General features: G+C 43.0%; 1 protein-coding gene and 1 long non-coding RNA gene across 2 annotated transcripts in view; both read left to right on the forward strand.

Moving 5' to 3' along the window:
* Positions 1–9529, forward strand: part of RIC8B (RIC8 guanine nucleotide exchange factor B) — a 34805-nt gene extending 25276 nt beyond the window's left edge. Inside the window, exons 9-10 of the mRNA XM_084505605.1 lie at positions 591–710; positions 8437–9529. Coding sequence (XP_084361731.1) covers positions 591–710; positions 8437–8548 — 232 coding nt within the window. The 3' untranslated portion in view covers positions 8549–9529. The remainder of the gene's footprint in view (positions 1–590; positions 711–8436) is intronic.
* Positions 9530–14791: 5262 nt separating this feature from the next.
* On the forward strand, positions 14792–23786 carry LOC311430280. The gene is made up of 4 exons (XR_014688658.1): positions 14792–15308; positions 16964–17045; positions 21674–21914; positions 22501–23786. It is a non-coding gene; the product is annotated as an uncharacterized lncRNA (long non-coding RNA).
* Positions 23787–25315: the final 1529 nt, after the last annotated feature.

Here is a 25315-nt window from a genome sequence, read left to right on the forward strand (position 1 = left end):
TCCTGAAAGTCTGCTCTCAAATTAATTATCTGCTGTTGTTACCATTCCTGTATCACTGTTTACTTGTTTTAGCAGTGAAAACAACTGGGATTGTAAATTCTCAATTTAATATTAATTTGGGTTGAGCAAAAAATGATCATGAGAAGGAAATGGTAAACTAATTCAACACTTCTTCATGAGGAAAAAAGATGTCACCAGATCCAATCTGCGTTTTTAAAATTAAGCCTGTAGAAAATCAGTTTCCAAAATGTATTCGTCATTCTCTTACCCATCTGCGTCATTATTACTAACGACATTGTCATTAACATCATTATTACCTCACTTTTAAAGTGCTTTTTTATGGGTTATAACTTAAGTATTAGTAGAACGTTCACTTCGAGTAGTTAACAAGAAGTTAATATTGTGACTCAGACTACAGAAGCATCAGTATGAAGGTTGGCTATTCACAGTAGCAACTCTGACATGCAATTCAGACACTATTAGTCTTGGTGGGGTCTGTCTGTATGTTGCTTTTTCCTCCTCCTGAGAAGACAGACAATTTACATACGTATTTATTTAGAAATGTAAACTGTGTTGTTTTCTACCTCCAGCATTAACCTTATCACTGGTCACTTGGAAGAACCGATGCCCAATCCAATGGATGAAATGACAGAAGAACAAAAAGAATACGAAGCTATGAAGCTTGTCAACATGTTTGATAAACTTTCCAGGTATTGTATTATATGTAAGGTGCTTTTGGGGAGGGCAGCTTACTTCCTGGTTCTTTGCTCTTCGTGAAGGGCTAGAGCTTTTAAACGGTGCTATAATCAACTTCTTTGTAGAATTTCAATTTCACTGCAGAAAAGAATGCTTACTACTTCAAGGAAAAGGGTGATATTCTACAGGACTTCACAGGAAATCTGTTTTGGAGAGGATTAGACAAAATCGGGAATCAGGTGGTGAGGGGACCTGCCTCCTGAATGGATAGGCTAATCAGTAATTCTGATCAGAATTTCTCCTTTCAAAGTATGGGACAAAACCCAAGCCCAAGACAAGTGTACTCATGTCCCCCAAGTCAGTGAGCAGCATCCGATGGTGGCTACTTATGTCTTACTGCTTATCTGAAGAACAATTACAGCATGAAAATAGTTGTCAACAGAAGCAATGAATTACACATTAGAGCAATTAGAAGGGAATTTACATTTAAGCATTATTGTGGATTTATTAGAGTAAGTGTGGACTGGATTACAAATGAAACATCAGCATTGTTCTAAATGACTAAGGTAATGCCATAAAAGAAAATGGTACGTAATGTGATGTGTGTTATTGATACAGAAAATGGATTTCATCAGGGAACAGACCTGTATTGTTGGCTGTAGCTATTTTTTTTCTCTGACTCATTTGCCTAGCATTTGCTGGGTTTTCTTCCCCCATACTTGTAGACATCTTGGAATAATTGCTTGTAGTTTGTTCTTTGTATAAGCAAATATTACATTCTTGAGGAATACTCAATGTAATGCTCATTCACCACTGATCTGAGCTGTGAGACTTTAGGTAAATACATGAGTGGATCACTCTTCTAACAAGGGACAGCCCAGCAGATAGAAATGTGTTTGTGTTTTGTGAGAGTGGATATTCAAATAACAAGTTCTCTTGAGAGAAATTTCAGCAAACCAAGTGTTTTTACCTCTCTGTTAAAGATTAGGAAAACAGCAAGTGCTGCGGGTGATTCTGGCTCTCATATTAGCTGGCAAAGCTTGAAGCGAAAGGAGAAAAGAATCTGGGAACAACTCATCAGTGAAGTAACTGGATAGTTTTTCCACATAATTTGTATGGAAAGCAAGTGTTATATGTTAGTCTTCTTAATAAAGAGAAGAACATACAATGAACATGGAATTGTAGTTGAACTATTATGTAGAGCGGGGTGATTGCTATGTAAGCTAGAGCGTTAGGGGTACCAGAATAAAATGACTAAATGCTCTAAAACTTTTTTAAAAGGAAGATTGAGACGGGAGATAAACAAAGACGGAAGACAAGTCAGTTGCTGTCACTATAGCAGTTACACAAAAAGTCCAAATGGCATTACTGTAGCCTAAGAGCCTTTTCAGTTTGGAGGATTGGAGACACCTGCTGTGTTGCCTGCTAAAAACTGACAATAACGAAGCAGCTGGTGCCCTGTGTCACTACTTATCCTCTTGGCCAGTAGCATTACTTTCACCTTGGGTTTTCTGTCTCAGTTACATCCACCTGCAGTTTCTTCTATAGTGCTTGGACTGCAAGCTCTTCAGGGCTGGAACTCTTTATATTGTAAGGTTTTTTTTGTTTATTTGTTTTTTAGTATAGTGATTACTGTGGGGCAGTTCTGTTGATGTGGCCCCTTTAGGTGCTGTGATAACATGAATAAAATCACTTGACTGTTCTTGCCATGCTTTTTGTTTACTGAAAAATCAGGGAAAAATGCTGTCAGGAAGAAAAAAAGTAAGATGTGTTTTGAGGAGACTGTGGGGTATTTTTAATGAATGTAATTGAGTGCAATTGTGAATTTTGCAGCCGTTAAATGAAATGGGACTCTGCCAGTCTCGTATACAAGAAGAAAGTGGTAGTAATAAGCTGCTAGTAGTCAGCAGGGAATCCCTCCACCTTTTTGGAACTGAAGACATCTGCATCCAGCTTGAGCTGATTAGGGCTGGGAATTTTCACAGACTTAAAGCTTCAGTGGAATACACTTTTTTCCTTGTTTTGCAGTGTATAAATCTAAACTGGAGGTTGTTTTGGTAGGAGTCTTCAGCTGACTGTGGGTGTAGGTTTCCTACTTCTGCTGTGGATTCTGTTCTTTGTTGTTATCATCACCTTAGGAGGGTGCCTCTACCATGAACTAATCAGGTTCAATTTGGGGCTTTGCTTATAAGGCAGGAGGAAGTTGGAAGGGGACAGGGAAGCAACAACTCCTTCTAATCTTGGGTGGATCTATGTAATTTGGTGTATGTAACCTGAACAAGAGGTTAGAATGAACTTGCCTGATGCACAGCAAAGCTGGTTTGCTTAATACAGTTGTATTGCCCCAGTGATGGAAGCTGAGACACAAAGAGCTGGGGTGTTTTTACTACAGAAAAGTATGGAAAAAAAGTTGAAGGACTGACAAACTTGCTTCTCTTGACTGATGAGGGTAAGCCTTGACTGATCAGGCCAGTCTGTCTCTGGGTTGTTCTAGATCTGGCTTCACTGGCTTGTATAATTTTTGGAAAGGTACCTGATGACAGATTGAACTCCTCAGAAAACGAATCTGCAGAACAGTGCTACTTTAATGAAGACATAGCAACCATGGCTGTTACCAGTTTACCCTTTTGTACGGATTTATTGAAACTGTAAGGAATAAACTGTTTTTCACCTTGTTCCGTAAGATGCCAGTGGATTTTTACTCCCCAAGCTTCTCTTAATTTTCAATATTAGCACAGAAGAAGACACTGCTTTTGAGGTCGTGTAAAATTGATCTATACTTTTGGTTGTTTCAGGTCATATTTCCAAGGCTTTTGTTTTCTGATAGGTTGTTGGTGTTTGGGCCTATTCATAAGGTAGTTGACCCTCAACAAGTTTAAACTAAAATTAATCACCTAGTTTTACCAAAACACGTGGAGAAAAGCTGAAAATTCTGTGAACTCATGTCCCCTGCCCCAACTAACAGACTTAAGTTCTGCAAAAGGTTTTGTAGAAACTAAACTTCTGCTCAGTTTTGACTGGGTAAGATTACTTTTTAAAAGCATTAAATGTGTGTCAATTACCAAGACTTTCATCCTCAATTAACACTGCAGCTCTTGGGAGATGCAGATGTTACTTAGGCAGGTTGCTGGACACCTGGACTTGGCCCTGGAGTAACTTTATGGGCTTTGCCTACAGTAAGGGTCGATGCGATCTTCTTGGCTCATTGCGAGTTGTTGGTAGCTGTAAATCAGCGTCCTCAATATGTGATGCACATCCCCAAGACTGCAAAAAGATTTAACTCAACCTTTCCTTTTTTTACAAAACATCAAAGGTAGCCAACTTAAATCATTGTTGTATGATGTTCTGTTTATATCATAGACTATTGGAAATGCTCTGTGTTAATTAAAATGTCTGAAGAAATATGCTAACATTTTTCCTATTATAAATGGTAGGTGGAATTGTATATTAATTGACTAATTTAAAATGTCAGGATGCTTTTTCCAAGCCAACCTCGTATTAATAGCAAGAATCCTTTTGCTGATGAAATGGTCTCCAATTATCACAGCTTGGGTTTTGTTGTACATTGAACAGAAGTCAACAAAACGAGTATGTAAGAGAACCTGCCTAAATAAGCAACCGTACTCATTAAAAACACAAAATTAATCATAGGATGAATGAAGAAGGCAATGTTACACAGATTTTTTTTTTCCTCTCCCCTTTCTAATCATAGAACAAAATAATGTTACATGAAAGGATCGGAACTATTATGTGGTACTCAATTATAAGGAGGTGAATAGGTCCCTAACATGCCATTTTATCAAAGGAGCAGGCTGGTGTTTACATGATGGCTGTTTCATTGCAGACACTGCCATTAATTCCATGTGTCAATACTGCCCTGTAGTGCATAGAGCAGACAAGAAAGAGTTACCGCTCAAAACAAGGGAATGATTTTTGAGTCGTTATCAAGCTAAATGGCAAGCAGGAAGCCAGAACTTGTATAGATATATTGGAAGGGACTCTTGGGAGATGTGCAATTGGAAGGAGAGAATGCATTTTACCAACTCTTTAATTATGGTGTGTTTCTAAGTATACTTGAATAGAATGCTTTGTTTGCATTAGAAAAAGGGATGTTGCAAGAAGGGTTATTCGAGTGTATTGGAGGTCACGTAAGGATGTGCAAATATGTATAAATATTCATACCGGGTATTTGGACACATCTCCCTGGATACAGAAGTATTCATGCTGCCACCTACTGGGGTGAAGTGTTCCCTGCTACACTATAAAAGGACTGTAAACATCCAGTTTCTGGGTAATGAAATGATTTTTGAGGGTAAATGTGCCAGTTTGGGGTGATTCCTGTGCTACTTTGTATCTCACCTTAAACAGTCGGCGCATCCTCAGCTACCCCAAGTTGACAAAGCTCAGCTGAGGTCTGTAAGCAGCCCGTGCTAAATGGGGAGCTTGCTGAGGTTGGTGCAGCTGAGATGGTTTGTGCTGGGTAGGGATCAGCTCTGGGGGCTCCTGTGGTGCTGTGCTGAAGTTGGCTGAGCAATGCCTCTTGTATTCCAACCCCAAATTCTGTTATTTGGAAGTTGAGTGTTTGAAATTCTGAAGCTAGCTTTGTAGGCAGCCCAAATCTTTTCATCTGTTTGTCTCCCTCTGTGTTTTTCCTTGCTGAAAAAAACATGCGTAAGCTTGTGCAGCGTTCAGAGCTTGCAGTCAGGTCTTAACGAGTGAACAAATGCCATGTTTTACACTATTTTAGGACTAGATTATGGTTGGGGGGGAAAAAGACTGATCTCTGTCTCCTCTGAACAATTAATGCACCCCCTCTTCTCTCGGTGGCCTAGCATACTTCTGTCTTCATACAGTTCCATTTTTTTCTGGGTAGCACTTGTCTGAGGAAGGGTGTAATGTGTTGAACCTCCTAATAAAGAAAAAGAACAGCAAACTTGTAACAACCGTGTTTGATCCTGTTCAAGGACTTGAAAAGCAGGAACAGAAAGGTAATTGATAAACATCCGTGTTATTTTATGGAATGTGAGCTCAGCCTAGCTCATAGTTACCTTGGAGAGGAGGAGGTGATATGGTTCATGTGGTGCACTTTGAGATGAGTACAGTGAGCTGAGGAACACAGGTTTTTGAATATGATAAAAAACATACAAATGTTTTTTACAATGCTTTCAGGATACAATACTTTGTTGGCTCAGCCTTCTAAGGTACATTGTTATGCAAAACTGTGTTTATCTTCAAACGACTTCCACAAAAAAACACAGGCCAAAACTTGCATATAAGTATTTCTCAACTATTGCATCTGGCGTTCAGCATCTCTGTAGACAATTCATTTTGGAAAAAAATAGCATTGTGTTCTGCAGTGTTTGCAGCATGATGCACTGAAGCGTGGAAGGTGAGTTGCAGAGAAAGCTGTGCCTTTATAATTGACAAATTATGAGATAGGAGGACTTAATATTTACAGATAGCTTTTAAGTTATCCCTATGTGTGGAGAATAGAGGGTTAAGAAGGGAGAATGCTTGCCTGTGTTGCTCTGAAGTTTGTAAAGTTACCTCTCTGCTTGCAACCACCAGTCTCCAAGTTGTGTTGTGCTTAGAAGTTTGAGCCAGGAAGACGTTTAGGCTAGGTTTAGAAACTCAGACGTGTTTAGAAGCAGGAAAGTCTGTTCCCACCCTTACACCCTGTGATCTGTGAGGGTGCTTGCTCTCCAGCTTTCGCTTAGTTTATCAGCATTGGCACCAGAAAGTTGCATCAAAGCTGCTGTGGGATTATGCAAAACTTCTGCAGGTTTCCAAGTGGTTTCTATTCTCTAAGCCCATGTCTGTGTCCTTCGGTAACAATGCTGTCCGGACCTGGAATATTTCTCTTTGGTCATTGTTTTCCTCTTTTCGGTTGTTGTTTTGGTTTTTTTTGTTTGTTTGTTTGCTTGCTTCCTTTTTGCTGAACTGTTTCTTCATCTGTTACTGGCTGTTGCCATTTATTTATTACCAATAATAAATCATAAATGACTAGTAAACTACGCGATTTCATGACTTCCAGCTGCAGTGTTAAGTGTTGCAAAATAAGAGCATGCGCTGTGGTTTTTAAAACAAAAATCTAGGCTCCCCCAAGCTTAGAAAACAAGCAAAGGGGATTTCATTCTGTGTGGGTATGTTTGTACTTTTAGGACTTTAAAAAACAAGTAATACAAGCAAAGACTTACTCTCCACATTATTCTACTCCAAAAATAAGTATGAAAGATGACCGCTGAAGCTTGAACCTGCGTTAAGTGGCACTGAAGAACAGTTGCAAGGCTGATCACAGATTTCAAAGGACTCTTGTATTACAGTGTTTAAAGTTTCAAAGCCAAAAAGGCAAAGGTTGCAGATGCATAGATTTCGTTTGTTTTTGTTTTTCTTCTGTTTGGAAAAAAAAAGTCTTTTCTATTAGACACAATTTGAAAGCACTCTGGCTTTGCCTTGGAGGACATCTGACAGCAGATTGGAAGGGCTCTGGTCCTGTTGGGGCACTGGACCTGCAGTCTTCCTTTTTTGAGCCCTTCAGAACCTGATTTCGAGCATCTTCATGAGCAATCAGGATTCTTGGGGACTTTGCTGCGTGACCGTCCTGTATCTGCCTTACGCAGGCTGTACAATTCAGACGTTGCCTTTCCTGCAGGTCCCATTGCGTTAAAGTTAGCTTGCCCACTGTGCATAACCCAGTTCTGTCCCTCTTTTTTCAGCCGAGGTAGGAGTGCAGACCAGGCAGAGAGCTGGCCTTTGCCTACCCCCCTGAGCGATGCGGTTTTACTGTCTGTGGCTCAGGGGGAGAAGGGGGGAGCTGAGTGTGTGTTAAACCGTCTGAGTTTTACTGGGCTGCCTTTTGAGCGAGGGGGGAACTGACATCAAACCTCCGCTCCCTTATTTAAGGTGACTGCTGAATATTTAGAAGTATTCTCCACTTTTTTTTTTTTTTCCTCCAGGAGAAAATCAAAATGTTATCTTTGCCCTTTCAGGTTTTGGTATAATCCACATATAAATGAGGTGATAAAAAGTAAGGATTAAATAAATCTTTGCTAATACTTTTTGATTGGCTTAATCAATAATTAATCATCTCTTAGATGAGGCTGTAGCTTGTGGAGTAGATATAATTGGATTAGCTTCGAGAGGCCTTTGGAGCTTTGAAGAGATTAAAATGGCTGTCAATCCCGTAATTAAACTGCCACAAACAAAAGCAATAGTATTAGAGTCAGTCGGCTTTTTTTCAAGGAATCAACAAGTACTTGCACACCCCGACTGGTGGCGTAGGCAGTCTGTTCTCGTCTGTGATTTATTTCCTTCAGCGAGGGGAATATGTATCAATTATTTTATTTGCGTGTGCGCCTACAGGCCGGGGTGGCAGGTGAAACTGTAGGCAGAAATGGCTGGCAAAGAGCTCTCCGAAGAAAAGCGAGTTTGTCTGCTTAAAACAGCGAACCTGCTCCTCGTCTTCAACCTATTAGGCACTGACTTTTCATGGTGTCTTTAATTGGCTAAGTAGGTTTGGCCTCCATGAATGAAGGCTTTATCTGGCCTGTTCTTCCCCTCCCACCTATTTTGGAAGGTTTTTTGTCCGTCTTTCTTCAAAACAGAGGGCTTTAGCAGGAATAACTTCCTTTTAAAGGCTTATTATGCTCTGAAGCTTATACTGTATGTGATTGTATTATACACATGTGAATTGATATGTGTGCATGTGCTAATCTATATTCTGTTTTCGATCTCTTACAGAGATGAACTTATAAAACCAATGGGAGTGCGGCCGGATGGTACAATGGCTCCTTTGGAAGAAGCAGTCAGCCAGTACCACACCAACAAGCCAGACAGCTCAGATTCAGACTAAAGCATCACCTGCTTCACTCCCAATTCTCCTCCAACCCACGTTTTTCCTTAGAGCCACGACATCTTTTATCTAGGCGTTTTATCCTCGCGTTAGCCAGCGTCACTTTAACTGGTCGATTATTGGGATATTTAAATGATGGATCCTGTGGTGTAATGTCTGCATTTTTATTATGTCCGTTCAAAGAACACACCGATTTATTAGTTTATGATCTTTATTAATTTAAAACTAAATGTATTTCAAAGGGATGAAAAGTGAAAGCCTACAATGTAAAATAAAATATAAACGTTTTGATTTTCCAGAATCCTGTTTTCTGAACTCTGTAGGTTTTCCCATTCTTTATATATATTTTTTTGTATTGTCTTGCTAGTCTCTCTTTCCTTTTGTATGATTCTAATTAAAGAAATGAGTTTGCTTAATGGCATTTAGGAGCGGAGGGTGTTTAAACTTAGTCTGACTGACCTTGTAAAGCTGCTTTAACTGGCATTCAGCGGTGATTTCAGAGCTACCCTTTTTAAATGTCATTGGTAAAATCTTAGGCCGTAGCTTAACCACAGATGTGCATAGTGGTAAGAAATCCAGTGTGTCACCGACTGCCACTAAAGCTACCTTTAAATTGGGAACAAGATGATGTATGTTGTATGTCCTCTCCCCCACACACACGTTAAGACCACACAAGTATTACCACCATCACCCCCCACTTTGGTTAAGTAAAAACATCCCTATTCAAAACAGCCTTCAAGTATGTACACTTAAACGTGGCCGTGAATAGCAGTGGGCCGAAGAGAAGTGCATGTGGAAGTGTTTTACTGAATTGGGGCCTAACGGGTGTGCCACTCTTGAAGGGAAGTCAAACTAATAACAAAGAAATAGTTTCCTTTTCAGGGAGGACTTAGGAAGGATGGGAAGGTAGGGAGCAGAAGAAACTGTAATTTTCAACTGTGTACTCTTAAAAACAAAGATTAAACTTCCAGGCGTGCTGCACTGCTGTTGTTGCCTCTTTGCCTGCTTGGTTCCTCTCCCTGTGTGTTTCTCTTGATGCAGTTTACATGATGAATAACCCATATCCTAGATCGTAATTCCTTTTTTTAGCTCAGAACCGTACACATTCCATTCTTGTGAACCTCACAAAGGTGGTGAAGGTTTTCCAGTTTGCCGTTGTTTCCTTCAAGTTGATATTGGTTCCCTATAGTAAGGCAGTTGTGTTCAAAGGCTTCATGAAGGGAGGACTTGGTGTGAAATCAGGCTGTGTTTTCCTATGTGAGGAGCTTCCATAGATCTCATCCTTCCAAAAGGATGAAAAAAGAAATAACGCCCTGCCCTCATCTCAGCAGCTGTTTTCCCATGGGACAATGTCCAGCCGTAGCTATGCCCCATTCTTTTATTAAAGGGATCTAGGATCATTAATTCTCTACATTGGTGTATGCTGGCACTTTTCTGAATGTTTTAATAGCTGATGTTTTATGGCTTGGTGATGATGATGATGGTTATGATTTGACTTGGGCCATATTGTCTGCTGTATCCACGTGGAGCATCACATTTTGCATGGGGAAAAGGGAAGCCAGCTGCTGTTCCCACACTGATTTTAAGGAGGAAGCAGCAGCTGGAGCAAAGCCATGTACTGCCTGTGTAATACTGTAATCAGAGGGAGTTGTGCAGGAGCAGGAAACGTGCTTGGCTGCATCTAAACTCAGTCTCAAAAAATTAAATTCTAGGTTTTGTGTCACCCATGCCTCCTTTCAGCGCAGCACAGGTAAGTGGTGGTGCATGTGCAAGGCATTTACAAACTTGCTGAGGAGCAAAACTTGACTGGGCCTGTTAATGAGGCTTTGAGTCCATCTTGGTATCAGCTGGTGGAGGCTGTTGGATCGTGGGGCTGGAGTAGTAATTGCAGTAATAAGCTTGGGTATAGGTTGCCACAGAGCAATAGGTACAGAGCAAGGAAATGAGTGAAGACTCAGTTTTTTGCTTTATAGGTTGTAGAGTATGTTCCTGCCATCAGCTGGCTGAAGAGGTTAATCGGATGGGCTCCAGGGACCTTGTTACAAGCGCTATAACGTCAGGAGCACGGTTTGGGTTGCCTGTAGTGAAGAGAGAGGGAGGGGGAAAAAAAAAAAAAAAAAAAAAAAAAGCTCTCTGGAAAGGTGTGCTTACTGTGAAATTAGGATTTACTTTATTTATTTGCAAAGGTGAACCTCCAAAACCTGGATGCTTGGGCATCTGAGCCTTATTTAAACCAACCAGCTGTTCAGGAGCTAGGAGAGCTCGACAAGTTTGGGGAATGCAACGGGTGCAGTCACCCCCCCAGCAGATGGGAATTGCTTTGTCCTGGCACGTTCCCATCCCCAGGCAGTGCTTGCAGAAGGCCTGAAAAACCCCAACACTGTAAAAGCTTTCTTCTAGGCCTTGCTGCTGGCTGGGGTTACAGTGGGGCGGTAACACTGCTGCTACAGGTTTTGACTGCGTAGTAATTGCAACGTAGCTTATTTTACTTATTTTAGCTAGTGGATTTCAGAGACGGGTACCTTTCGGTTTCCAAAAGCCTCTCGCAGGCAGTCCTAAATACAAAATCCTGTGCTTCAATCTTTATCTTGGCACCGGCGGCCAGAAGTAACGCAGTTCCCATCAAAGCTCGTCAATGATCTGGAAGTTTTGCGTTTCTTTGTTTCCGATTAAATAGAGTTATGAAACAAAAGATGATGGGAAATTGCTGAAATTTGTCAGGGTACTTTGTTCTTTTGCAAAATCACCCAGGCTTATTTGTCTAAATGTTAATGAAAACTTCCTGGCAGGTATTCGCAAATGCTAATTGAGATTTTGTGTGTCCCGAAAGTGGTTTTCAGGAAAAAGGGGGACGTTTACGATCTGTTAAAAATGTTTTAAGAAAATTACCAGAGCTTTAAAGAAATCTGCAAAATGGGAAAACCATAAAATGTTTTGAGTATACATTTCTCTCTATATATATGCGTCCAAAATAGATTTTTGACCCTATATGTGGGCTTTCTCCAAGTATCTGAAAGTTTGCAATGGCTTAAAAAAAAGGGGGAGAGAAAAAAAAAAGGGGGGGGAGAGGAGAGAAAATTGGGCAATGGTATGGTTCTCTTACAGTTCTTCAAGCACCAATTTTCCTCTAACTGGGTGAAATATCTGTTGTCAAAGGTGGCTTTAAGGAAGAGAATATCGCCACGAAGCACGCTGTCATATTAGGAGGTTGCCAAGCATCCTAGTCCAAAAGAGGAAAGTAAACCCCACGGTGTACGAGAACCCAAATCTCCCGGAGGAGCATTCCACAACATTGTCCTTCACCTTATTGCCACGGAACAGCTAATAAAATCCCGCTCCTTAATAAGGCTGCCTGTAAAAGGGCCGTTCTGCTGTTCAAACAGCTGAAAGCCAGACTTTACAGGTCTTTGATGAGCAGCAAGTTAAACAGCTAGCTGCCCAGGTCAGTGTCTTTGCTGGACAAGCATGTAAAAATGGTGAGTGAGGGGTGGTACAAAGATGCAGCTCACTTTCAAAGACAAAAAAAAAAAAAAAAAGCAATTTAATCTGACAAATGGAAATCCTGTAATGTTAACATCTCGATCAGCTGGATGGCTCTGGCTCGCATTAAAAGTGTTAGGGAACGTTTATTTCCCGATTTCCTTATGCACAAGCTTTTGCTCTTCCTGAAGTCAGTTCACACGCCATGCTCCCATGCTGGTTGTGCAATATTCGGGCCAGGAGTTTTGGGGGAAGTGATGTCCTTTTAGCATCACAATGTATCCTGCAGCTGGGGGTGGGTAGGAACACGGACAGGAGAAGCGAGGAGGGGGCACAAAACTGTTTCTCCAGGAAGGGAGTGCAAGCAGACAGGTCTCTGTGGCACAGGAGCTGCTTTTGATTCCCCCGTGGGACACCTCTAAGGGCTGGGCTGCCCCGCAGCTATTCCCACCTTGGTGGTGGGAAGGGAAAAATCCCCCAAACCAGACCGTCGTCACAACTGGCCCAGCAGCAGCTGCCAGCACGTGGCTCAGGTCAGCTCCTGTCCTGGCCAGGAGCTACAGCGTCCAGCAGGATGCTGCTGCTGGTGGTGGGGCATCCCGGCTTTCCCTGGAGCGGGCACGAGCGCAGATTACTGAGCTGCTGCCGTGCTTGGGAATCGGTCCCTCCGACAGCATGCCAATCTCTGTGGGGTACCTAGGCAGGCTTTTAGAGGTTGGTGGGGAAGGAATTATTCAGACCACCCAACTTAGCTGGCTAAATTACCCGGGCAGTCTCTTCAAACTCCTGCTCCAGTCACGGATGAGAGGGAGGACAATTCAGAGTTAGGCTAATTTGGGTGCACTGAATGACCCTCTGCAGGAGCTTTGCTTTCCCTCCCTTGACTACAGAGGGAGCCTGGGGAGACCAGCTGGTTACATTTAGCTGCTAAATTGGTTGCCAAAAGATGGGTGGTGAAAATTCCTTCCCGTTTCCCCTTTGCCATGGGCTGCACTCTTCCCCGAGCAGGATGCTCGCTCCCTCTCTCTGGCGAATTTGGGGAGTGCTCCCGTGGTGAGAGCTGGCCCTCCAGGAGCCTCCGTGAGTACGTTGTGTGGGGGATTTCATGGACTTCTGCTTAAAGAGCTCCCTTAGAGAAGCTTTGCTTCTGGAAGTCTGTTTAACAACTTGCCTTGCCATAAGCCAAGTTTTAGACGTGTTCTGAAATGTCAAAAGCAAAGTGGAACCTCACGCAAAAACTGTAACTGGGGAGGAACAGATAAGAGAGAGAAAAGACCCGTAAGTTCTCTCCAAATGTCTGAAATGGAGAGGAAGGTGATGCCATTTAAAATAAACCCCGCTGGGATTGCCCCTTCCTCTTTGCCTGATAAACCCATTACAAATTCAAACAAAAGCAGCCAGGATCCACGTGCTTCAGGGCATCCGTAAGCCCTCTTTTACCTTGCAGAGCTCGTAACAGATGCTGACCGTGGGCATTAGTCCTGATCTAACCAAAAAGTCCAATTCCTAATTCTGGAGGCTTAAAAATACAAGTTTCTGCCATATAAAAAACGAATAAACCTATGAGTGTGTTTCAGAATCCAAACCTGAACGTAAACTACTGGTATTTTAAGGCTTTGGGATTATTTCATACTCAAGAAATTCTCTTGCCCGGTAACTCACAGTGCTGTGGCACGTCACACTTCCACGGGCATTTGGAAAAGCTGTAGTTTGTTTATTTTTTTTTCTTTTTCAGAAGAGAGCAGCGAGTGCCCGGATTCCCTCCTGTTTTCTCAGTCCCCAAATGTTCATAACACCCTGTTGGGGAGGAATAATTCCCATCCAAGTTGTAAAACACACTTATAAGTAGATGGGAAAAGCATGAACAGAGCTGGGCGGAAAACAAAACCGCCAGGAACGAGATCTTATTTTGCATGCTTCTCACTGTTGTATTTTTGCCCCAATTAGCATATTTTAAAGACAAGCCTTTAAAAAAAAAAAATTCTGCTATCTGCCTGAACTGTTCTGAAGCTTTGAACTTTTCCATCCTTTCCATTGATTATGGCCAAGTGACCCATATTTAAAAAGCATTTACAATAAAATTATAGCACTTTCTTTTGTGCTGCCGGCTTTCCCAGTGAAAAGCTAAAATGTTTTAAAATTGTCACTTTTTGACAGAGGTAATGGCTGTAATATATTTAGTCTCTTCCCCCTTGTTGTGTTTAAAATGGCTATGCTAATAAAGGGCACAGCTGTCGATACTTTATGGCCTGCTGGGGGGAAGAGGGGGAACGAAGGCAAAAAACAGATTGACTGTGTGTCAACAAATGCAGCTGGGAAAGAAAAAAAGAAGCCCCTTGAAGGCCCCTGCAACTTAAAGTCCAAGATAAATGATGTCCCTATGCTTAAAAAAAAAAAAAAAAAATGGAGGTTGGAATTCAATAAAGGGAGACTGAAAAGGAAACTGCTTAAAACTGAAAGCCTTTTCTCTGCCTCTAGACAGCTTACAAGAGAAATGAGCAAAACTGACCACAGAAAGAGGGTGAGCGGCCAAGAAAGAAAACAAAAGCCTATCCTAGAAAATATATTGCGTCAACGAATTATCTGAAGTGCATTATCGCCGGCGGGCGGAGAGCATACAGTTTAATGGAGATGCAACAACAAACTTTTACATGCCGCGGCCTTCGGGGGAGCGGGCTGCTTTGTGCCTAGGCCAGAGGGGAGGGGAAAGGAGAGCTGTAATTATTCATAACAAATAAATAAGGCTGGGATGCAATGGCCCACAGGGCGCTGGTGATGGTCACTCCTTTGGGGGCTGGGCCCTGTGCCCCATATGCCCCACTTGTAGTGGTCTTTCTGCAGGGTGGTGAAGTTTGGGATATGCAGGGCCCGTGGGCCCTGCATGATCTCAGAACCACAGGTTGGAAGGGACTTCTGGAGGCCACCTGGTCCAACCCCTGCTCCAGCAGGGCCACCCAGAGCAGGCTGCCCAGGACCACGTCCAGGCAGCTTTTGGAGATCCCTGGGAGCCCAGAGCTGGGCCCAGTGCGGCCTCACCAGCACTGAGCAGAGGGACAAGCGCCTCCCTCCTCCCCTGGCTGCACTTTGCTTAATATTTCACAAGGATGTGTTGCTGGCTCACGGTGCTTTTCCCTTTCCTGCTTCCCCAGGGACAGCAGTCACAGGAGAAAATGTTGTTCCTTGGCCTAGCAATCCTGCCAGGCCTCCTGTGGTTAACTGCATGAAGAATTTCTACCTATGGATGAGTGGGATGCAGAAACCCACCGGGGGTAGTTTCTCGGTGGGTATATCTTGTATTTCCCAGAGGCACACCAAGGGAATGGGTATTGCTGCAGTAGTGCTGCTGCAACTCCTGCAGCTGCCTGGTGAGATCCAAGGCCCAGACATTCCTGGATTTTCTGCTTTTTGAAACCTTCTTCTCTTCTTTACATTCCTACTTCTGCCATTTCTCCTGCCCTAGCACCTCCTTTTTTCTTTCTATCATTCAGTGCCTTTCTTGCCTTGTTGGTAGTTCCCATTCAAAATAATAATAATAATAATTAAAAAAAAAAAAAAAATCTGGAAAAGGTAGTCAAATGAGAAACAGGGTTATTAATTTTCTCAGTTTCCAAGTGTTTTTTTTTTTGTTTGTTTGTTTGTTTGTTTTTTATGTGTGTGTTCTTTTTAACCTTTGCAAATTCTCTAAGAATGGAAGGAAGGAAAATAAGAAAAAAAAAAAAAAAAGAAAAAAAAAAAAAGATGAAATCAGGAAACCAGAAAAAAAAAAAATCCTGAAATTAAATAAAGCAGTCATGTCAAATTTTTACTAGAACAACAGAACATTAAAATGGCACAGAACGTTCTTATTTCCTTCTGTAATTGTTTGGGAGAGTTTTAAAAGGCTGTAATTTTTACTATTCCTGCTAGATTTCCCTTGGTAAAGCCCTTGCACCAGTAGACGTCAATACTTCCCAGAGGGTGTGTGTCTGTGGGATGAGCTGTTTGCATTTGTTTTTCTTTGCAGAAGAGTGGGTTTGGTGTGGCCAATGTGCAAGAGAAAAAAAGTGTAGCTGATGCCAAGGACAGAAAAGATTACCTGCCTGTGCATTGACTTCTCTGATGATGCCCTGTTTTGCCTTTGGGATGCCAACTTCTTTGCTTGTGATTGTGTGTCTGCCTGTGAGAGCCCTGCTACTTCTTTAGTTGGGAAAAAAAAAATAAAAAAATATGGAGAAACGCAGAAAAACAGGAGAAAAAAACGGAAATCTGACTATGTGACATAACCAATGTGGGTTAATTTTACAGAGAGAGGTTCTCCTGAAGCACAACTGAAGTGGTAAAGCTAAGTAGTTTCTAGGTTTCTGCATGGCCCCTGCTTAAGTAAAATTTAGTGTTATGAGGAAAAAGTAATGGTAGTAATTGGTGCAGTGCATATAGCTTGGCTGTAGGTAGCTTGATAGTATCTGAATAGTAACTGCTGTTGGAGAATGTTATCCAAAGGACAGTGTCCAACAGGTTTCTGGAAGACCCATGGCCTGTCTATAAGCGTGATTTGGAAACAACCTTGAAGTGCTGGAGATAGCCCAGATGGTGCGTAGCAGTCAAGGCCAATGAGTTACGCAGCAGCTCCCTAATCCCTGTCCAGGGAATGCAGGAAAGCACGGCCAGCCACGAGGTGATCCCCTCCATACAGTGCTGGCGAGACCACAACCACGGCCGTCTTCAGCGCCCATAACTTAGGTAGCTGCCGAGGCCTGACGAGTCCAGCGAGATGATTTACGGTCGCACTGCCTAGCACACCCAGGGGAGGCCTGAGGGGAGGCTTGTGCCGGAGCCAGAGCAGATGTTTTCTGTAATTTCTGATTTGCAGACCACCGCAATTTTCCAGGGGAGGTGCAAACCCAGGACAGCGGCTGTTGAGCTCATAGGCTTGCTTTGTTTAATTACCATTCACAGACTGTTTAACGGGGGCCTAGAGACGCCAGGAACCACCAAGAGCCAGGGGTTGGCTACCACCGAATACCTCTGCAGGAAGGAGGTATGTAAATCCTTTATCTAGCATAGCTAAAGAAAAAGAAGAGTATTTTATGTGTGTAATTGGGCACTGAAGAGAAAGACTCTGAGGTCTGGTGGGCTTGCTGTCACATGGAGCTCTTCAGCCTTACCTTTGAATCTGGAAAGCCAGGCTGCTGCCACCGCTGGTGTTTTGTATGCTATAGGGGATCCTGTGGGATCCCAAAACATCTGTGCTTTGTACCAATTGCCTGCAGGTCTTCAGGTTAAAGCCTTTTGGGTAGAGTGTCTCCCCTAGTCCTTTTACACTGAAAATTCCCAGAAAGCAACAGGTCAAATTTTACCTCTTTTATTTATTTCTTTATTTTCATTTTGTGCAGCTTTTCACATTGTCTTCATCTCTTGGCCTATCAGTTTTAATGGTTAGTGTCTTAATATCTTGTTTCTCATCAGAGCCTGGTCTTTGGGGCCATGTTAATTATTTTATATTCAACGAGCCCAGTACACAAGTCCCTCTGCTTCCCTCCCAGGCCCTTGTGGTCTCTGCTGGCCTCCTTCCACCAGGTGTGGATGATCAGTGGATTTCACCTCAGCTTTAACTAATGGAGGCAGGGAGAGGGAAGGGAAGGGTTCAAGTGTGAGCTTAGACTTCATGAAACACCAGAGGATCCATGTGGTAAAGAAACTAATAAAAACCTCCATGCAGGTTGGGTTTGGGGCCAAACTGGCACCTTCTTAGGTGCTATCTGCAGCTGGGCACAGATGTGTAGGAAACAGCTTTGCTTGCCTGTGTGAACAAAGGGTCTTCCTCAGCACGTGCCACAGCCTAATGGAGGCTGGGTTTAGGCCACTTTTCTTGTGAACGCATAGACCATCCACAATGCTCCCTGGGCAATAATGCATCTTACAGCTGAATTTCTTTGATAGTTGTCCCTCTAAAAACATGCTTTCCAGTCACGCTGCTGCTCTGTGCAGGTAGACACGTCTCCTTGCTTTCCCTGTGGCCACTCCAAACCTACCAGCCATGTTCAGTCATATTTGGCCGTCCAGTGAAGGTGTCGGAGATAGGGTGTTCCTAGATGTGTAATGTTTAGGGCTGCTTAGAGGACATTCGGGGGACATGCTAGAGTCTAAGGCCACACCTAAGGTGTCTGCTAAGTCTGCTTGCTTCTCTGCTCCAGAGAGCAGCACGTCCCACCTGTGAGATACATCTCAGGGAGCACCACTTGCTCTCCAGAGGTGCCCATCTCTCTGCTGGTTGCACACCTATTTTTCAGATAGTTAAATCCTTGAAATGAATTTTACTACTGCCTTTAATTCAGACAGTTAAACCCTCAAACCCGCTCTCTACAGACATGGTATTCTGAGGTGGGTGTAATCTGTCCCCATCACTCCTGAGCTGCCTGGTGAGGTGCTGTGGCCAAGGAGCCCGGAGCAGCTGTGGTGTTTGTGAGTGGCAAGGGGGCTCCCTCATGGCACAGCGACACGCACACCCATGTGGGTGACCGTGAGTATTTCCAGCTCTGCTGCCAGCACTTCGAGGTGAGTTTTCAGGCAGCTGGGAGCAGTGGGCTTGGTTCAGACTTGTTTTCCTGCCACAAAACCAGGCTGCGTCTCAGGAGGCAGGCTCCTCAGCCTCCAGCTTGCCCTCAGGTGGGGACAATTTGCTGTGCAAATAGCTGCAGAGAGCAGGCTCCAAAATGCCTTCTGCTTGCAGAGCCTCATATAGCCCCAAGTGAATTGAAGCCGTTCTGCAGGGGAGGATGTTACAGTGCTTGAACTGAACGCTGTGAAAGGATTATATCCAAACATTGGAGACTGGCAGAAAGCTGGCTGGGTACTGACAGGAGGGATGGTTGTGCAAAGCCCTTGCTGGTTTCTGACACTCAGAAATCTTCCTTGTGATGAGTGCTCTGGTGAGGAACTGTATAAAAGTTCCCAAAATCAAAAATTATAAGTTATGCAACAAGGTGTTCAGGATCACAACAGAAACTTTGCAAACCTAGCCAAGAGTCATTTGCATGTAAAAGAGAAAAAAAAAAAAAAAAAAAAAAAAGCAGCTTCTCAGCTGCAACCTAAACTTTGTGCTCAGTTAAATCTCCCCAGCCCTGGGCTGATCCCTGCAGCCCCTCCCGGGTTTTCAATGCATCCAACAATGAAAGTGAAATCCAATCCCATCCAATTAGAGGAAAATGAATGGCTCATCTACAATAAATGGGCTCTGAATAACAATAAGCCAACAAGAGAGCAATGAACTGGAGACAGAGTACAATCTTCCTGAATGTTAATCGGCAACTAACTCCACAAGCTTCTTAGAGGTGGAAAGAATTGGAGGAAAATAGATTAGGGAGGCTTTAGAGCACATTGCCTTTTAACTGCTTAGGCCTCACTTTTTTTTTTTTTTTTTTTTTTTTTTTACCTAAATACAAGAATGTTTCTGATACTGCCTTTTGCAGGGAGGGTTGGGGGGCTCTGTTCTCGAAGTTAAATATTTTCAGTTTAGTTACAGTTTGGCATGGTAGGTCCTACTGTCTAGCCCCTGGTGCTATTTCATAGTTTCATTTATTTGAAAGTCACTTTATAAAATGACAAAGTAAAAGTGTCTAAACCTCTGGAAATACCTCCTGTAGATCTGAAGATTTGCAGACACCTCAGAGTAACATCTCACAGTGCTCCTTGATGTGAAGAGCCCATACCTTCCTGCCTTGCAATGAAAATGTTATTGATAATCATGGTGTTTTTGGTAATCACGATGTTTTAAATAGTCCTAGTATCCATAATAACATATATTATATATAGTTATAGATACACACAGACTATCCCTGCTTGCTCCTGAAGAACGCCATCAGGAAATCATGAGAGCAGTGGGCCATCAGAAAGGATAGTGATCTGAGGAGAAGGTGCCATCACTAGCTTTGAAAAAGCCCTGGCAATGTGACAGCCAGCAGGGCATGCTGTGATGCCCAGGTTTGCAGAGAGGCTGAAATGATATGTTCCCATCCGTGCTAACAGGGTCTAAGACCTGGGGGGGTGCTCAGTGCCCTGCACTTCTCTGCTTCTTTGGTGTCTGCCTACACAAGCTCTTCACGGTGGGTCCCCAAGGCGGGGGCACTACTAGCACCTGGCCTTTGGAGAACTAACTGGTCCTCATCAAGCCAGTCACAAATGCATAAAACAAAGGAGCAAAAAAAGGGAATGGGGTAACTTGTAATTAAAATGCTACCAAAAAAAAAAAAAAAGAAACTTCGTAATTTATTCCATCAGCAGGGGTTATTGATGCAAGTATGTTCCCTGTGTTGCATTCCCTATCACTAATTTCTTCCCAGAGGCAGCTCTAAATTTGGTATCTCATGGCCAAATAAAGCTGGCAAGTGTGTCTATAGAAAACCAAAGTACATTCTCTCTGTTTATTGCAAGATGGGAATGAAGAGAGGAGCCATATCCCCCCTTTCCCTCCACTAATTTGCTGTACAAGGAGAGGGGGGTGCATTGTATTCTTTCAGAGGAGTAAGAATTTGATAGGCGTATAGATAAGCTATTAAGTAATATACATGCAGAGCTAAAGGGGATTTGGAAGGGAGAATTATTCATTTGTTAAATTAAATAACAATTTGGTCTCGGCAGCATTAAAATAAATTTCCAAAGGCCATTGTTTGTTTGAACAAAGAGGGGAAAGGAGCTGTTAGGAGCAGTTTACACAGCTCAAATATGAGGGGCTGTGTGCGTTAATAAGACCAGCGCTGGTGCTCAGCATGTAGCACAGAAAGCACATTTGCTGTAGCGAGCTGGACACGCTCTGGCCAGCACTTGGGAGCCCAGAATCACACCTTGCCAAGGCGTAGCATCAAGAGCAAGGCATGCCAAGGGGAATTTCAAATTCCTCATGTATATTTTTTTCTGAAAACTGACTTAGATCGTTGGAGCAGAACAAGGCAGCAGCAGTAGCCAGTACAAGTCCCAGGCTTTGACCGTCTGGGGGCAAAATAATGTTCCTTTCCTTTCCAGCAGCCTCAAGGCACCATTGTCCTTCCCACATCTTCCCTCATCCCCTCAGCAGTAATCACAGGGCGCTTACTGGAGCCTCCCACCTTGTTTGGTTTCTTGGCTTTGTTCATCACTAAATGGGCAGCAGCAACTCTTTGGTTACTGTGGGATGTAAGAGGTTTGCTCTGCACGTCCCAGGAAGAGGTAGGGCTGCTTTGCTCCCCAGATCAGGTGTGGTTTCGGATGCAGACCAGGCCCAAGTATCTTAAAAAATATCTTTGATTTTAGCACTCTAGCCTTATTATGCAAGAACTTCAGAGCTTTATGCTCATTTTATGATCCAAAAGGCAGCTGCACAAACTGGTTAAATTGTTGGTGTAAAGGTTTATAAATCCAGATTCTGGTCACTTGATTTACCAGAAAATGGCACTATCTATGTTCTTCATGGTTTTGTCTGTGGAGACAGTGGTACTGCCCACACAGCAAGTTGCTACTCATTGTGGGCATCACAGTGAAGAGACGGGACAGGGTAAGGTGAATTTTTTTCAGTGAAAACCCAGTTTTCTGTGAGAATTTTGGAGGGAACATTTTGATTTAGAAGAGCAATATTCCATGAAGACAAGTAAGTTCACTTTTCAGAGGTGTCCATCACATTTTCATTTTTGGCAGATGGGGAACCATTTCCACTTGTCTATTTGGCCACGATGCCTCCAAAGAACTGTGGGCTGAGGGCTGATGTCTCACCTTCTCCTGTGATAGACTACCCCTCCATGAGGACCATTACAGGAGCTCCTGCGAGGTTTCTGCCCCTGCTCCACATGAGACATGTAAGAGATGGATGACCTTCTTCTGGCCAGGAGAGCTTCCTCACTGGGGACCTCAACTGTGGTTCTCACACATCAGCCCTGAGGTAATTTGGCTTTAATTTAGAGACTTAGGGCTGCCCTTGAGCCTGAGCCTTGCACTAGGGTGTCCTCTCTCTGTCATCGTGGCTCCTGACCTCTCTGTGCCATCCAAGCTTGTAGGAAAACACTTCAAGAACTTGCGTAAGGCAAAAAGCTAAGCATTTTGGCCTGGGGTCCTGTATCTTCCCTCAGGTCACTTACTGCGCTGATTATCCTTCTGTCCATGTGTGACCCAACCCTGGCTGCCCTCACCACATCCACATAAAACGCTTGAGAAGTCTCTTAAGTGCCTTCATCTACTGCACCCCCGTTTGGAAACTAAGAGCCAAAACCCTCTCCCTTTAACCTTGTCCAGTCTTAGCCACTGTCTTTTATTTTTATCTTCCTTATGACAGACAGATTTGCCCTGTCATATTTATTATTCCCAGCACTGCTCTGGTGCTCTCACAGGGCTGCTTCCTCCAGAGCTGCTTGAACAAAGCTTCATTTGAGACTAGCTTTGGCGGCCCAAAGCTCCCTACAGGGATTTCTTCCATTTCTGAGAAAAAATCTGGCAAACTTTCACTTTTTTTTTTTCTTTTTTTTTTGTAGTGACTGGTTGGATTCTTCAATGGAACTCCCCTGGTGGTGATGAATTCGCAGTGCTGGGGGTTGTGCTGGTGGGATGCTTGGTGCCCAGCCCTCTGTGAATAACCCACTTGAGAAAGGAAAAGTCAGGGACTGAATGAGTTGGGTCCTGCAGGCCTCTACCAGACACCTTTCTGGGGGAAAGTTTTACAGATGTTTCAAAATTCGTTAGTTGATAATTCATGGCTAACTCCTGCTATGTTAATCTCTACTTTTGCTCCCCTCCCCATGTGTCTACTGTCCGGGAAAGTACGCTAGGGAAAAAAGTGTTGGAAAGAAGTGCCTTCATTAGGTAAAATTGGTGTCCAGGTAGTTCCTGAAGGGGAAGGTTGCTCAGATGACTTCTACAATCATTGGTGTGGACATCTTTACCGACTCCAGTGCTATTAGTTGCCTGAAAGGGAATGCTCACTGAGAAGGACTTTGTTAAGTAATACTTAGAAAGACAAGCACCTGGTTTAGGAAAATACCTAGGCTGGATGGAGACTTGTTCTGGTAGTTTTGAGCTCTGTCATAGGCACAGGGCCAAAAGCCTCCTCAGGACCCATAATGTTGTCCTACCAGTTGTACTTGCCATGGCACCTATGGCCAGGCTAAGGTAGCATTTAGCACTGCATTTAACACCTTGCTGCCATCAGCCTGCTTTTATTTGAGTGACCAATTATACTGTCAGTGGCTATTAGCTGTAGCACTGCAGGAAGAATGGGCCCAGGTAATCAGGTACGCCTCTGCTCAGCTCAACTTGCCCCAAAAGGCAGATTTGAGAATATCTTTGCACTAGGACAGCCAGGATTTAGTCTGCAAGCTCCCACTGCATCCTCCATCAGTTTGAGGGGTCTCAAGCCTGCCCCATCCTTAGAAGCTGCCAGAGTGTGCCATAGCTCACTTCTATCACCACCCCATCTCTCAAATGTCCTTACGACCCAGGATGCAGCAGAGCTTGATGGGGTCTGCACCAGGAAGTTGGCTCCCCCCATGGAGGGGAACCCAACTGATTTTATGAGGCAGTTTTCTGACTTCACTGCAATGGTAATCTTTTATTTTCAGTACTGAAATTTGTTTTGAATCTAAAATTCAAGCCAGTGCCTGATGAGCACACACACAGGGGATATCAATTGAAAAAGAAGCCACTGAGCAATAGTAAACAGATCTGCCTATGTTACCCATCTCTCTGGTTTTATCATCTGGAGAGCAAACAGTAAAAATAAAATAAAATAAAATAAAATAAAATAAAATAAAATAAAATAAAATAAAATAAAATAAAATAAAATAAAATAAAATAAAATAAAATAAAATAAAATAAAATGCTGTCGGCATTGAAACATCTCCCCAAAACTTGACATCCCTGGAAGATTTTCAATTACATTTTTCTGGGGGAGGGGAAAAGTGACTCTTTAGGCAATACACCCTTGTTTGATTTTCACCAAGATAAAGCTTTGGTTGATACAAAGGGGCTAAACTAACAGTCTTGGGTTTAAAAAAAAAAAAAAATAGGGGGGGAATATCGAAAACACTAAGGTTCAAACCCAACTCACCTTTTGGCAATTCTAGCAGAGTTATGTTGTTTTGGAAACACTGTCAAAATGAAAGTGGTCTCAAAGTTTACTATAGGAAAACGGCTGCCATTTTAGTGGGTCTAGCAAAAAATTCTCAATAGTTTATAGAGAGAGGAACAGACAGCCAGTCCCTGGAGATGTGCAGGGCTCCAATTTGGCAAGACTCACCAGGTAATCCTTTTTCAGCAGAGGCTTGCAGGCAAACTATCAAGCCAATCCAGGAATAATAAAAACATTAATTACAGGCTTTCTCTCACTACAGAAAACACGCATTTTAATGCCTCTTCAGGGGATTTATCATACATGAGAATAAGGTTTATTTTTTACCACTCTTCCTCTTTTACTCATGAAATCCTGGAGTTTCCCAAATATGATGCTCCACTCTGAAAGACTAAGTCCTGAGCTGGTAGAAAACAGGACAGCACAGCTGATTCCCTCTGCAGCTATACTGATTTGCACCAGCTGAGGATCAGCTCCATTACATTACCTAGGCATGGAGTTGTTGGAGCTGCTCTAATTCTTTATTCTCGTTTGATTTCAGTCTCAAAAATTAAACTGTCTCACAAAGTGAATGTTTACAATTGAGTCCAAACCTATTACACTGAAACTGTTTGATTGTAAGCAGGTTAGATCAGCTTTCCTGTGATAACAGCTTCTGATATTGGTGTCTTTCTTGTGCAGGCTTAAAACTTTGCTTGCAAAATCTCCTTGTATTCCTTTGAACTCCCTTGGGAGATTTAAAAAGGGAAAAAAAAAAAACACTCCAGTTAACACTCCCTCATTTCATTTTTAAAGGTCATGCTCAGAGCTGGCAGTTGTTATAGGAGCTGTCCTCTGTAAAGAAAAGTCTTAACTAGCCAGGCACAGACTTAACCTCCCCATCGAAAAACTAACATTGTCACTAGGATATGGAGAAACCATGGTGAAGAACTAGCAACAGCTAGACCACGGCAGAATGAGCAGTCGGCATCTGCTCGGTGGGCCTTTATCATGCAGTGTTGTATGTACGATTCAAAATGCACAGGACGATTGTTGAAATGATGTAGACAAATTGACTCAAATTAGTTTAGCATGGGCCATGCAAAGTTTAAGCTTGTTGAGCCCAGACACATAGCAACAGCCACCGCACTTGGGGCGACCGGGCGATAGAAGCGCTCGCGGAGAAGCACGACGCCAGCCCACGTTCGCGGGCTTTGCTTTTGTGCCTGCTTGCTCCTTTTCTT

The sequence above is a fragment of the Aythya ferina genome (genome assembly GCF_964211825.1).
Source record: "Aythya ferina genome assembly, chromosome: 1".
NCBI classification, from domain to species: domain Eukaryota; kingdom Metazoa; phylum Chordata; class Aves; order Anseriformes; family Anatidae; genus Aythya; species Aythya ferina.